The sequence below is a fragment of the Phyllostomus discolor genome, chromosome 2 (assembly GCF_004126475.2).
Source record: "Phyllostomus discolor isolate MPI-MPIP mPhyDis1 chromosome 2, mPhyDis1.pri.v3, whole genome shotgun sequence".
Taxonomy (NCBI): Eukaryota; Metazoa; Chordata; class Mammalia; order Chiroptera; family Phyllostomidae; genus Phyllostomus; species Phyllostomus discolor.
This window is the reverse complement of record NC_040904.2, coordinates 169,386,655-169,401,040: the sequence shown is the minus strand read 5'-3', so window position 1 is coordinate 169,401,040 and position 14,386 is coordinate 169,386,655. Positions and strand designations below refer to the sequence as shown.

At 33.1% G+C, this 14,386-nt stretch overlaps 1 protein-coding gene across 5 annotated transcripts in view; it reads right to left on the bottom strand.

The window, feature by feature from the left end:
- SCAF11 (SR-related CTD associated factor 11) overlaps nt 1–14,386 on the bottom strand; it is a 72,236-nt gene that overhangs the window by 26,825 nt on the left and 31,025 nt on the right. For 4 of the 5 annotated variants that reach the window (XM_028532862.2, XM_036019146.1, XM_028532861.2 and 1 more), the window contains exons 4-5: nt 13,524–13,681; nt 1,596–1,673 (exon numbers count right to left, since the gene is read on the bottom strand). In XM_028532862.2, coding sequence (XP_028388663.1) covers nt 1,596–1,673; nt 13,524–13,681 — 236 coding nt within the window. Of the gene's footprint in view, nt 1–1,595; nt 1,674–4,835; nt 4,856–13,523; nt 13,682–14,386 lie in introns of those variants that run through there. The other variant, XM_036019145.1, reaches the window with a different exon arrangement.

Below are 14,386 nucleotides of genomic sequence, written 5' to 3'. Positions count from 1 at the left end.
GTTGATTTACAGTACTACCTGGGAACAGTTTGCTTTCCCCATCAATGGCATTGTTTATATATATATTTTTGAATATTCTTTTTAGCTCTATATCATTTGAGACTTATTAAGAGATACTGCAAGAAATCTCTTTCTTAAAGACAAATACCACATGATTTCACTTATATATGGAATCTAATGAATAAAATAAAATAAAATAAAATAAAATAGAAACAGACTCACAGATACAGAGAACAGACTGATGGCTGTCTGAAAGGAGGGAGGTTGGGGGGCTGAGTGAAACAGGTGAAGGAATTAAGAAAAAAAAACCCCGTAAGACATAGACAACAGTATGATGATTAGGGGAGGAAAATGGAGGTGGGGGCAGGTAAGAAGAGGGTAAAGGGGGATAAATGATGATAAAAGACTTGACTTTGGGTGAACACATAATGCAACAAACAGATAATGTATTATAGAACTGTGCACTTGAAACCTATATAATTTTAACCATCACCCCAATAAAATCAATAAAATTTTAATTAATTAGCTAATGAATTAACTTACTCTTAAAAACTGTCAAGGTCATAGAAAAAAAAAAGCCTGAGAAAATGTTGCAGATTGAAAGAGATGAGACATGACAAATGATTGTAACACATGAGCAAAGAGACTTTCTTTTGCTATAAGGGACATTATTGGAACAAATAACAGCATCTGGTTAAAATATATTAATTATTTTTAAAAATCTCTTTCTTAGACAGTTTACTTAACCATTTACTGTCCTTTTCTCTTTTAACCTTTTACTCATAAACTCAGGAATGTGTTCCAATTTCTTTTTTATTTGTAAGCCAAAAATGTGCATACAAATCATAATCATGGTTCCTAGTAATTAACACCAATGAGATATGTACAGTGCATGTATCTCACAGACATGATTAACATCAAGCATTACAATAAAATTACACTTAATAAAAGAATAAAGTCATCTGCCTATGCCAACCTTGAAACTCTGAGAAGTCCCTCTCAAGATTTCCACAAACCTCCTTATCTTTCTCCAGTTAAACTCATTTTCCTTTAAGGAAGCACCAGAATTTAAGAACAAAGACACCATTTTACACTTAATTTTACTATCTTTATCTCCTCAACATTATGTTTTCTTTTATGAAAACATACCTTTCAGGTATTCTGGACTTAAGTTTTTTACAGGGTTGGTCTTTGAATCTAACAGTCCATTTCAAATATTTTTTAATTAAAAAATGTATTCAAGGCACTATCCAATTAATCAACAGATGCAGACATCCTTACACTAACAATATTCTAAAAATTGAAATATTCTGTAACTAAGACTTAATGTGAAATACTTTTAGGGATTTCATACATTTTGTAAAAAACAAAATATGACTATGTTGAATATGTCCTCTTTAAGGGGCAAAGTAAAAAAAGAGTTGGAATTTCTGAATCCTTGTAGAAAACTGAGGTTTTTATGCTGCAGAAGAATGATAATCGCATATTAAACCTAAAGTTGAAGAAGTCACAAATTTACTCAAACTGGAGATCTTTTAAAACAAACTGAATTAAGTTTATACTGTTCATGTTGCAAAATAAAATATAAGCCTTACCTTAACACAGCCTTCCAACGTGCTGACTTTAAACACTGCCTGGAACGGTTTTCGGTCAATAGGGCATGAAGCCAGTGTCTGAAAATTGATTAACAAAATAAAACTTGAGAAACGTTTCCTTGGAATAAATGAAAATTAATCTATAACAAACACATTTATGATAAGCTTTCCACTGGAACAGGAAACAGAAAAATATTTTTTCTTCTTTTAAGGGTAAAGATGAAAAACTTTCCACCTGTATCCTGACACAGAGTAATAAATACCTTAAATTTGTTTAATTCATTCAAATATTTATTAAGCATCTACTGTATTGTAGGTAGGTGGAATACAATGATGAAGAGAGAAAAGATCTCTATGATCAAGATAATACCTATTGAGACCTACTTGTCCAGTTGAGAACTACTGGGGTAATGAAAACAGAGCTGGGCTGAAACCAATTAACTCTGTGACCTAAAGCTCTTGGGCAACTTGCTATCACAGCTGTAAAAGGAATAGCTTATACAGGTCCCTTACAGATTTTAATATTCTATGGCAATAATGTCTCCAAAATTAATTACTTTAAATAGGTGGTTAAACCAGCAATAAACATTTTTTAAAGATATGAAGAAAATGAAGGATTCCTCCACTCCCTCCCTCCCTCCCACCCACCGTCCTAGATGTCCTCTCCAGAAGTACGGCATTTTACCATGTATAATGTGCACTTTTTGCCCACATTCTGAGGGAAAAATAAGGATGCACACTACACATGGGTAGTACTAATTCCCTATCTATATAAATGTTTTTAATTCTTTTATTTATGCTTATACATTAAAAGTGTAACCCTAGGAAGCAATAATGATATCTGTATACAAAATACCCTGGAATATGATAATCAGTTTTGTTTTTAGAAATAAATAAATAACTGAATTAAAAAATTAAAATGCAAGATTCCCCCCCCCCTGAAAGTTTGGGCCAAAAAATGTGGGTGTGCATTATACACGGGAGCTTATTATACATGGGAAAATCTGGTAGTTCCTTATATATCCTTTCAGAGATAACCAATGAGTATATAAATATATGTATTTTTAATATAAAATATATTATAATTACTTCATACACTGAATTGAATTCTCTTAGTTATGTGTTTTAGTTTGTATTACCACCTCAGAGCTGCCTCATTCTTAATAGTGTGGTATGCCATATTAGTTTTAATTTTACATTTTCTTCTTTGAGTTAGGTTGAACATATTTTCATGTTTTTATAAGTTTTCAAATTGCTTTAAAAAAAACTGTCTATTTATGCCCCTTGCCTAGCTTTTTTTTTAAACTAGGTTGCTGGTCCTTTCCAAATGGAATTGTGAGCATTCTTCATAGACTAAGAAAAATTGTCCCTTAATCATTCTGTCAATCTAAACCAACTTTATTTTCATCTAAATATATTTCCTATACCTTAAAAATTGATGTGAATCAACTATAATTAAAGAGTTTCTCTGAATCCTTCCCAGGTAGTTCAGTTGGTTGGAGCGTTGTCCCGATACACCAAGATTGTGGGTTTGATCCTCCATCAGGGCACATACAAGAATCAACCAATGAATGCACAAATAAGGGGAACAACAAACTGATGTTTCTGTTTCTCTCTCTAAAATAATTTTTTAAAAAGAATTTCTCTGATAATACTATTAAACATTTGCACAGGAATGGGTTTGTATTATCTGAACAATTTAAGATGGAGCTGTCTACCAGAATAGAAGAATAGATCCTACAGCCTACGGCAAAAACACTAAAAGGTGGTATTATTAATACCTATGGTTCAATAATAATTCAAAAGTCAAACAGGATTTTAACAATTTAATAGTAATAGTCTAAAAGACCACATATAGTAATGGAATTTTGATAAAATCTTACATTCCCTAGTGAAAAACTGTTGTGATTTTTACCATTCTGGACTTTGGTTCATTTCGAGATATGCTTGTACAAGCTGCAGGCAGGTCAGGCTATGTGAGGCCAGTGATTATATATTTTCACAAAGCTTGCAACTCACTTTGGAGCAACCAAAATATAAATTGAGTTACTTTTATTACTCTGTTAAGGTTAAGTAAGTAAGCCCTGATAAAAATGCTTTATTTACCACATCTGAATTAGGAAATGTGACCTTACTATATATTAAATTGGTTCGGATAGAATCCAGCTCAGCTTACTTTTAAGTACTATGGATTTAAGATGCTGCTACTTTCCCCACAGAAAACTTGACCTTAAGCTTTACTACAAGTAATGACAAAGGTGTCCACATCTTTTTAATAATGCACTGCCAAGAGCAATTCTAGTTCAAAGAACTCAACATCATGATTATGTGTGGTTGTGTTTACCACATTAGCATTTACTGTATGTAATTCTTAGTCTAGGGGTTATGTTAATACATTTATAATTCAAAAGAATAAGTAAAAACTTTCAAGTACTCATTTTTATGAAGTTTCAAAACATACTTTAATTTCTATTAAAGGTAAATTTTGATAAACATTCCTAAAAAGATAAAATAATAAATGAAAATGTGTTTCCTTCAATGTTTTTTAAAAAACTATTAAGACAATGTGTAGAGGGGCTCTGGATTTACATTGTACTTTCATATCTTGTCCTTGGGTGTAACCCTGTGCAAGTCAAATAGCCCCCCTGTATCTCAGTTACATTACTAGTGAAAATGGGGTTAATAATATAACTTATTTCTAAAGTATTTATGGGAAAAAAAAAGGAACGGAAATTCTTAGAAGAGTGTGTGATATATACTAAATATTGTATAAGCTCCACCAACTAGGTTTGCTGGACTAACAATAAAAAGGCCTGGCTGATTAACAGAAAGATAACCCTCACTATGATGTACAAGTTACATACACATGTGAGAGACGTGAGTTCTTCATGACTTTTTGTTGGACTTGCAAAAGTTCATGACATGTAAAAAGTAAAGTTTGTCATTTTATTATATCTATTCCAATATGTAATACTTACTAAGATACAAGGAAAGCCACTCTGTGTGTTCAAAAAATTTATGCTATATCAGATGCATTGAATCTTTCAAAAACTCTGAAATTACACAATCCCACTTTCTTCTTTATTAAATTTCCTCTGTTGACATCAGCTAAATGACACTTTTTCCTTTACAATGTTCAAACTGACAGCTTGAACCTGAGCCATTCCATTCTGGTCTGTTTTAAATAATGGGGTTTTGAGTAAGATTTTGTTTTATTCTTTTTTACTTAAGCATAATTACCATGGATTTGTCTAAGGCTTCATTTGAAGGTTTTCACTGTTATTATAAAAACAAAAAGAAAAAACAGTAGTTGGAAAAATCACTGCTATCTATTATCATAATCTGCATGCATATACTTATATACTTCCCAAAAATAATCTAGTTCATACTAGAAAGTAAAAGTTAATAGATTTTCTTTGACTCAGTCTCAGCCATGAGAAAAATTTCTTAAAACCAGTTATCCTCTCCAAGTTAACAAAAGCACAGGTTGGAAAACAAGCTACCTAGCATAGACAAAATACCTTTGCTATGCTACTAAGAAATGATGATATTCATTTCTGATCACAGAACAGTTCAGCAAAGCATTTCAAAGGGGAAACAGAAAAGTCAATTATTCTAAATTAAGTCTTCATAGCATACTTCAATAAATTAAAGACCGGTTTTAAAAAATTAAGTAGGTCTTTAATTTTAATGTTAAATGTCTACTGTAAGGAAAGTATAGAACTACTTCAATACAAGTTCAAAGACACCATCAATAGATACAAAGGCATGAAGTTATACATAATGTAATGAAAAAGTTTTACAAATAGATCTTTTAAAAATTGTTCACATTGCTCTAATTTTAAGGCATTTCCAAAGGTACTTCACCCTTAGATCCAGCAGATATCCATTTGAAAAATCCAAAGACATTTTAATCTTAGTTTTCAGAGTTTTTGCAACTCAACTAATTTTCTTTTTGAGTTGTGTGGTTTTAAAAATTCACATTTAAAACTAATGTCGAAATTTTTTAACTAATATACCTACCTATTCTATTAAACATAATTTTAGTTCTGGAGAAAATTATCCCAAATTTTCTGTTTTACTTATATACAACAAAATAAATACCCCTTGATCATTTACCATTTGATTCCTTAGATACAACAACAAAAATATCCTTAATTATTCACCTACTTAAATCAATATGGGAGGGGGTAAATGGGACAACTGTAATAGCTTAGTCAATAAAATATATTTAAAAAAAATAAATCAACATGGTTTTCATTTCAGTAATTTTTAAATTATCTAATTTATTTAGTGTCATAATGAAAATAGTCCAATATCATCATTCAACTTTGTGATACAGCTACAAAATATAATAGATTTGATCACTGCTTTACAATGTAATGTGTATTTTAAAACAGAGCTTACATTTTACTGTGCTCTGTACTAAGATTATATCAGCTAAGGAGGCAATTTTGATAGAACAAAAATCTTCCTAATGATTTCAATAAGACATACCCTAATATTCTGAAGCGTTGTAAATTCCCAGCTCAGACAAACCCATATTTAAATGTAACAAGAGGAAACCTTCCTTATTTGGGAATTCAGGATTCTTGATTTCTAATATTTCTTGCTTTCTGCTGCTGCTCTATCCTCAATCACAAAGGCTGACTACAGATAGCCCCTCCTAGAGAGAGAGAAGCAAGTGTTAAAGGTAAGTGCTTAAAGACTCTAAGTCTCAGTACCTATGCTTACAGCAAGGTTTGTATGTTCATGGGAATCTCTACAACATCTATCTTTGCTACTAACAAACACAGCATGTTATATAAAACTGCAGTTCAAAATCAAATAAAGATGACTTAGAAATGTACACTATTAGAGGTCGGTGCTTATTTTAAAGCTATTTACTGGGACATATCCTTTTAAGTTGATGGTTCCGAGATACCTAGTCTGGACCTCCAAAGAAGTGCTCAACCTGTAGTCAGCCTACATGTTCCCTACCACACTTAACCAGTTCTTTCAACACAGTCCTTGTCAATCCATATTAGTGAAACTGTGATTCTTTATAACAGATTTCAGGAACGTATTCCTAAAAGTCGAATGGCTATCAGTGACAAAATTAACACCGAGAAGGCATTTTCTCTAATTACTTAAAGGAAATCTTTCAGGTTCTCAACTATACAACAGTTGGGTAGAATTGCTTTTAATTTTTATTTCTTTTGATATTTAATAGTTAAGGCTTTCTTTTTCTAATATAAAAACAGAAAATTCTATAAACTACTTGTATAAATCATTTTACAAAATCTGGTATTTAAAGTGAGGCCACACAGAAATATGTATTAATTCATCCAACTGGTAAAAAACAACTATGAAATGAAAGTCTATTACACATATGCTGTAGGTAATGAGTGTTCACAATGTAAAAATTTTCTTTGTTCTATTAAGGGTTTTACCAGAGGATTAATCTACAAGGTGAAAGCAATGGGGGATTTGAAAAAATCAAGTCATGAATTCAATTTCTGGAGAAATCAGAACTAGCAACCTCTTTAATTCACTTTAAGGATAAAGAGAGACAGCCCTGAATCACCTATTGCAGAGGTTGTAATAATTAAATGAAATAATGTATTTGACTATGCTTTATAAATTATAAGGGTAAGTACTAATAGTAACATTCCACAGCTAGGTTTAAATTATTATTATTCACAGAGAACTACATAACAGAGAAGTTTGGTTTAGTTCAGGAATAAAGAAAAATTAAAATTATAGGAAAAACTGATTGAAAAAATCCAGCCAAAACTTTGAATTACATAATTGAAAAATTACATAATTGCCAGGATGATATATAGATTTATATTCACAGTATAAAGGAATATCTGTATGTAAATACATCAATAGTCAAGATACCAGTCAGTCATATTTTGATTTTTGATGTATTATTAATTAAAAAATGTACTCCTCACCTGTCTGCATTGAACACTGTTGTTTAACTTCTTCAAGAACTGTACATCACCATAGTAAGATCTCTTCATTTCTAGTCTCATGAGAGAAAACATACCTTTGCCAACTGTCCAATTTTGATTTCATTAACCTCACTTTCCCAAACTGAAGCTGTCAGAATTCAGTATGAAATAGAAGACTAAGGTAAATAAACTGAGGGAGGATAACTTATAGTAAGGGTAATAACATTTTAAAAATTACTTAAAGAAAAATGTTTTGCATTATTTAAAAGATAAAAGAACTCTGGTGGTATCAAGAACCTCATAATCACATATATTATTGTATGTCCCTTTAAATAAAGTAAAAACTCTTGAACACTTCAAGTATGAACCATTTCTAAATTCTCAAACATTAACTGTTTAAGGGCCAAATGTTTAACCACTTCTTGGCAACCTGCCAAATCATAAATTTTCTTAACCTGTGTGTGTGTGAACAGGGTATCTTCTCATCTACGAAGAATCATCATTATGATGAGCTGTCACCACTACAGGCATTTGTCAGACTTCTCTAGCCTTCGCCTTTCTAATTATTGACAGTCACACGTTGCTTAACAACGGGGACACATTCCAAAAAATGCGTCATTATGTGATTGTTACACAAACCTAGGTGGTCTAGCCTACTGTACACCTACACTCTATGGTACAGCCTATTGCTCCCAGGCTATAAGCCCATACAGCACACCACAGTACAAAACAGACTAAATTAAACACACAAAAAAAATGATGCACTCAAGAGACAAGGTATTCACAAGATGTACGAGGCTGCTGCCAGTTTAATACAGCATACTGTTTTATAGCAAACTTTTTTTAATAGGTAAAAGAGTACATTATAAAATAACAATAAAAAGTATAGCATAGCCCTAGCCAATGTGGCTCAGTTGGCTGGAGTGTCATCCCATAAACCAAAAGGTCGAAGGTTTGATTCCTGGTCAGGATACATGTCTGGGTTGTAGCTTCAGTTCCCAATTGGAGCATGTGCGAGAGGCAACTGGTTGATGTTTCTCTCTGCCTCCCTTCCCCTCTCTCTTAAAAGAAAAGTACAGTGTAGTAAATCATAAACCAGTAACACAGTTGTTTGTCATATCATCAGGTATTATGCACAGTACATAACTGTATTGCTATACTTTTATGACTGGCAGTGCAGAGGGTTTGTTTACGCCAGCACCACCACAAACATGTGAGTAATGCATTGTTCCACAACACTGTGACGGCTACAACTTCAAAGCGAGGGAATTTTCCCACTCCATTATAGTCTTATTGGGCCACTGTTGTAAACGCAGGCCGTAGCTGACCAAAATGACATCATGTAGTACATGACTGTACTTTAAAATGTGCAAGTTCAGACAAACTCATGTGCAAGTTAAAAACTCTATGTTTAGACTGTGTTTTTGCTCACAGGGTGGGTAACATAAATAACTCTGAGTGGCGGATAAACTTTAGTATATTGGCTCTATATGTATTTCATCAGTTTAAAGGCTTTCTTTTGTTTAATTGCAGATTCTCAACTGTAATATTGATGCTTTAACAAAAATTTCAACTCTCCTTAAGTGTCGACTACTGTGTCTTTGTTTAGTTCAATATTCTATTTCTATAATTTTATAAACCAAAAGGCTTATTATGAGTTCCTTGAAATTAAACATAGTTATAGTGGACATGCTTAACCTGAATTTGCTCTAGTGTCCTTAAGGGCAGGCAATTAGGCCATGGGACATTTAGGCCACCACAGGTTCCATTATCCTGAATCTTTTTGCTCTAAAGTAGATTCTATGAAATACCTAAAGACTAAGTTCAGTTATTTAATCACTTTAAAGTCCTTACCTGGCTTTTGTTTTAAATAACCACAAATCAAAATTTTAGAGCATGAAAAGACTGAAATTAACTTTGGATATAGATACTTTAAAAACACAAAAACTTTCAGGAATGTGTCCAAAACAAATATACTCAATTTTTATATACCTTAACTTTACTTGTTCCTTACAAAGCAGAATTTCTTCATGCCTAAAATGTTAAAGGGAAGATAAATGAGTCCTTCTTTCTGGTTCTTGATATCCACTCTGAATCATATTTCAGTGAACCTTAAGTACAAATTTTCAGACAGTACAGCTGAATTTCTGAAAAACACATAAGACTAGGAAGATGATCCTGCATACATTTTGTACTGTTTTCTTACTATGTATATATTCAACCACTGTAAATCTCACTTTGGCCCTACCTGGTGTGGCTCAGTGGATTGAACGCCGGCCTGCTAACCAAAAGGTTGCCAGTTTGATTCCCGGTCAGGGCACATGCCTGGGTTGCAGGCGAGGTCCCCAGTGGGGGGCACATAAGAGGCAACCACACACATGTTTCTTTCCCTCTCTTTCTCTCTCCCTTTCCTTCTCTCTAAAAATAAATAAATAAAATCTTAAAAGAAATCTCACTTTAATTTCTACCTTCCTACTAGAAGTGAACATTAGTAAAAATTTAAACTACAGATCAATTTTTTAAAATTATTTTAATTTCAGGCTATCCTTGAGATGCTCAGAAACAAATTAGCATTCAGAATCCTTGCCTTGAATATCAAATAAACACTGACAGTGATTTAAATGAAAGAATATTAGCATAGGGCCTGGACAATTAGTAGACTATAAATATAGACATTTACTTCCTAATCCTGAAATCCAAAGTAAACTATATGCCTTCTCTTTAAAAGCAGGAAGGGTTTGAGTCCTGGCTGGTGTGGCTCAGTTGATTGGAACATCATCCCATAAACCAAGAGGTCACGGGTTTGATTCCCAGTCAGGGCACATACCTGGGTTGTGGGTTCAGTCCCAGGTTAGGGCACACAAGAGAGGCAGTTGGTTGATGTTCCTCTCCCTTTCTCTCCCTTCCTCTCCCCCTCCCTTCCCCTCTCTCTAAAATCAATGAGCGTGTCCTCAGGTGAGGATAAAAAACAAACAAACAAACAAACAAATAAAAACAGGAGAGGTTTGAGGAAAATGAGAAGAGATTAATAACTTAATAGCCATGGAAAAAACACTAGTGAATCTAAAATCTGATCCTATTTGTCAGAGTATGTATATACACTTCAAAACACATTTAATTTTTATCATACCAATAAAAGATTCAAACTAAAAATTTAGTTCAAAGACTAAGTGATTTTGTTAAACAGTATTCATTTATTACTTAAACAATTTATTAGTAGATTGTACTCTTCTTACCACTCTATTTAATGGTTTATTTAACTGATCTGATGGCTGCTATCCCCATTAAGGGCAATAAAATAATTCAGAATATTCTGTTTACTTTCCATTTTCAAGGTTAATTACTTTTATTTACCACAACACCCTACCCCCACCACAATTTAGTTGCAATGGTAGTACAGCAGATAAGTACTCCTTTAAAAGCAATTTAGCTTCAACAGAATGTTTATATGCAAGAGTAACACAAAAGAAGTATTGCATGCAAGAAAGGTGTCGACTGCAACATTATGTATGTTATCAAGTATTTTCAACTTAAAAATATTTAACAAGAGTTAAAAGCATAGGTAAGTTTAGCTCTGTTCATTAGGGTTACATATATACACAGTGTACAACCCAGTGGTTCCACTTCTAGATATATACTCTAGAGAAACCAGGAACATGGACACCATAGTAAAATTTATGGTTGTATGAAAGACGCATGTAGAACAGGGGTGTCCAACTCATTTTCACCAGGGGCCACATCAGCCTCGCGGTTGCCTCCAAAGGGCCAAAATAAATTTAGGACTGTATAAATGTAACTACTCCTTAACTGTTAAGGAGTTGAAATTACACTTGGCCTTTTGAAGGCAACCTTGAGGCTAATGTGGCCCCTGGTGAAAATGAGTTGGACACCCCTGATTTACAGTATAAGGAAGGATGGAGAATCGTGTCTATTTTACAAATTCTAATTTTCATAGAGAAATACACATACTCAGATTATGTTGCTGAACTCCACAATTATGTAGTCACTGAACACAATCTCATGAAAAGCACTAAATTGGAGCCTTCTACCAATCCGGTAATACTGCTTCTCTACTGAAAGCAAATCTCTGTTTTATAAACATTTAATCACAAAGCAAACCCAGATGCACTAAATTCATCGCAGACGAAATCTTTAGTTGGGTGGTAGAGAATAGGCATTCTTTTTGTTTGTTTTCTAAATGTCAGAGTTCTCGGTCGGACTTGAAAACACTTTAAAACAAGTCCTTGGCAACCTCCAAATTATTCTTGGTGACGGTGCTATCCCTTCTGGCCATATCTCGGGACCAGAAGAGTAAAAAAAAGTCACCTTTGAGAATAAGCATTCTTATTTCATTAGTCAATGCTCCTGCAAACACAGAGATCTATAATTATATCAAATAATTAAATTAAACTCAAAATACTTTCCCCCTAAATACATTTTCACCTATCCTTAGTCCCTTTCTGCCAAAGACCAGTTTAGGTTTTAATCTAAATAGACTTGTTTCGAAGTATATGACTATGAATTCAACTGGTACAAATCTTTCCCTTCTCCCAAACTCCAGTTATAGTCAGTGTACAGTTATGTTCTCCTTTCCACACTACTTATTAAAATATGAGTACAACGTAGAACTCCAAAACCCCAATTACGTAATCAGTGAATACCATATTTTTAGGACTAGAAGACGCACCTAGGTTTTAGAGGAGGAAAATAGGAAAAAAATGTTGAAGAAAAAAATGTGATAAAACACTTAATAACAGCCCTGGCTGGCATAGCTCAGTGGATTGAGCACGGGCTGTGAACCAAAGTGTCGCAGGTTTGATTCCCAGCCAGGGTACATGCCTAGGTTGCAGGCCATAACCCCCAGTAACCGCACATTGATGTTTCTCACTTTCTCTCTCTCTCTCTCTGTCTCCCTCCCTTCACTCTCAAAAAATAAATAAAGAAGTCCTTCTTTAAAAAACAAAACAAAAACAAAAAACACTTAATAACATAAATAACATAGGCTGCTGCCCACCCCCACAGTGAGTCAGATAAGCTATATTCGGAATACAAGACACACACCCCTTTCGGGGGGGGGGGGGGGGGGGGGGGCGTCTTATAGTCCGAAAAATATGGTAAGTCCAATGTATTTAGGGATATCAAACAATTTGAATGTAATTAATGTTAAAAATATTTGACATTTGCCTCCTTTACTAATACTTATACACTGACAAAGTACTAATTCTGAACACATAGCATTAATATGACAATGAGTTATTTCACAACCCATAACAATGGGCCTTATAATGAATATTCAATGTACCAGTACTATGATCAACTTACATAGGCCCAAATTGAGTCAACACAATAAATAAAGTCTGCAAGTGTCCTGTTTTTTAATCATTTACAATCTATGAAGAAATTTGGTAATATAACTCAGACTCTGAAATGAGTTCAGACTAAATTAGAAAGTGCAATTCAAGATTCATTTCTGCTTTTTAAGCTTTGAAACCTTCCTTGGCCACGTTACAGAATGCAAAAATCCAAATCTCCTCATCTGTAAAACGGAAGGACATTATTACATCTGCTCTGGTTATCCCACAAGGCTGCTATAAACAAGAAATCAAATAATCTATGTAAAAATTCTCTGGAAAATATAAAACACAAAGTAAACAGAACATATTAGTAGTAAAGAGATATTATCCCAAGAGGATCAAGTACATTGAAGATGAGTAACTATATTTCTACCAGAAGAGAATACTTAATCTGTTATGCCTATAAAGTTATTAAAAATTTTTAAAGTATATATTTAAAATTTTTATAAAAGAACAAAAGCTGAATATACTGACAGAATTTGAATAATACAGGGAAATTTTTCCAAAGTAAGGGGAACACATATTACTGTGAAATAATTTATGAAAAGGAGTGTCAAATCTTTAGGTGGAATGAAATCATGATAAGAAACTAAAATACAATAATATTTAATACTTACTTAATATTTAAGACTCACCTCTGCCCATTTAAGAATACAGGTCATACAGAAGACATGATTACAGCTTTCTGGAAAACCAACTTCCTTCTCTAACAGGCAATTAAGACATATAGGACATCTGTCAGCTTCACTGTACAACAGAACAGTGGTAGCAGTATTATCTTTGTTTTCTTCACCTGTAAAGGAAAGCAGCCATATATTCTTTTAAGTTCCCCAGACCAAATGACTTATGTTTGTGGCAATATCATGGGCTAGATAACAATAAAGGGCCTTTCTACTATGAAGTAATTAGGTCTAGATACGTTATAAAAACATACTTTGAGCACAATACTCCCAATATTAATTTATATTTTTAATAGGGCAATGAAAATAATTTTTCATGACTTATTTTTTAAATTATCACATGGCTTGAAAATTTAGAAGTAAAAAAAAGTCACAGTGACAAATCTCCCACTCATATCTACCCCCATCTATCCAGTTCCACCCAACATTTCACAACTGTTAAGTTTCCTCTCCATTCTTCCCAAGATTTTTTTAATGCATAGACAAGCAAATCCTAACACATGTTCTTTCAAATCTCCTTCACACATATGCTAGAACACTACACACACCAGTTTGCTTTTTGTATCGTTGAACCTACTGATGAACATTCACCTGTTTTCAACCTTTAGTTATTATAACAATACTGCAATGAACAACTTTGTAATTTCATATTTTAATAGTTTTTTATGGAATTAAATTCCTAAAATGAATTATGTCAGATCAACACATATGTACATTTTTGTTTTGGGTATACCAAGTTATACCTCTAAGGGTTTGCACTAATTTAAATACCCACCAGCAATGTAACCAACATACAAAATTATGCATTGCTGACTCAA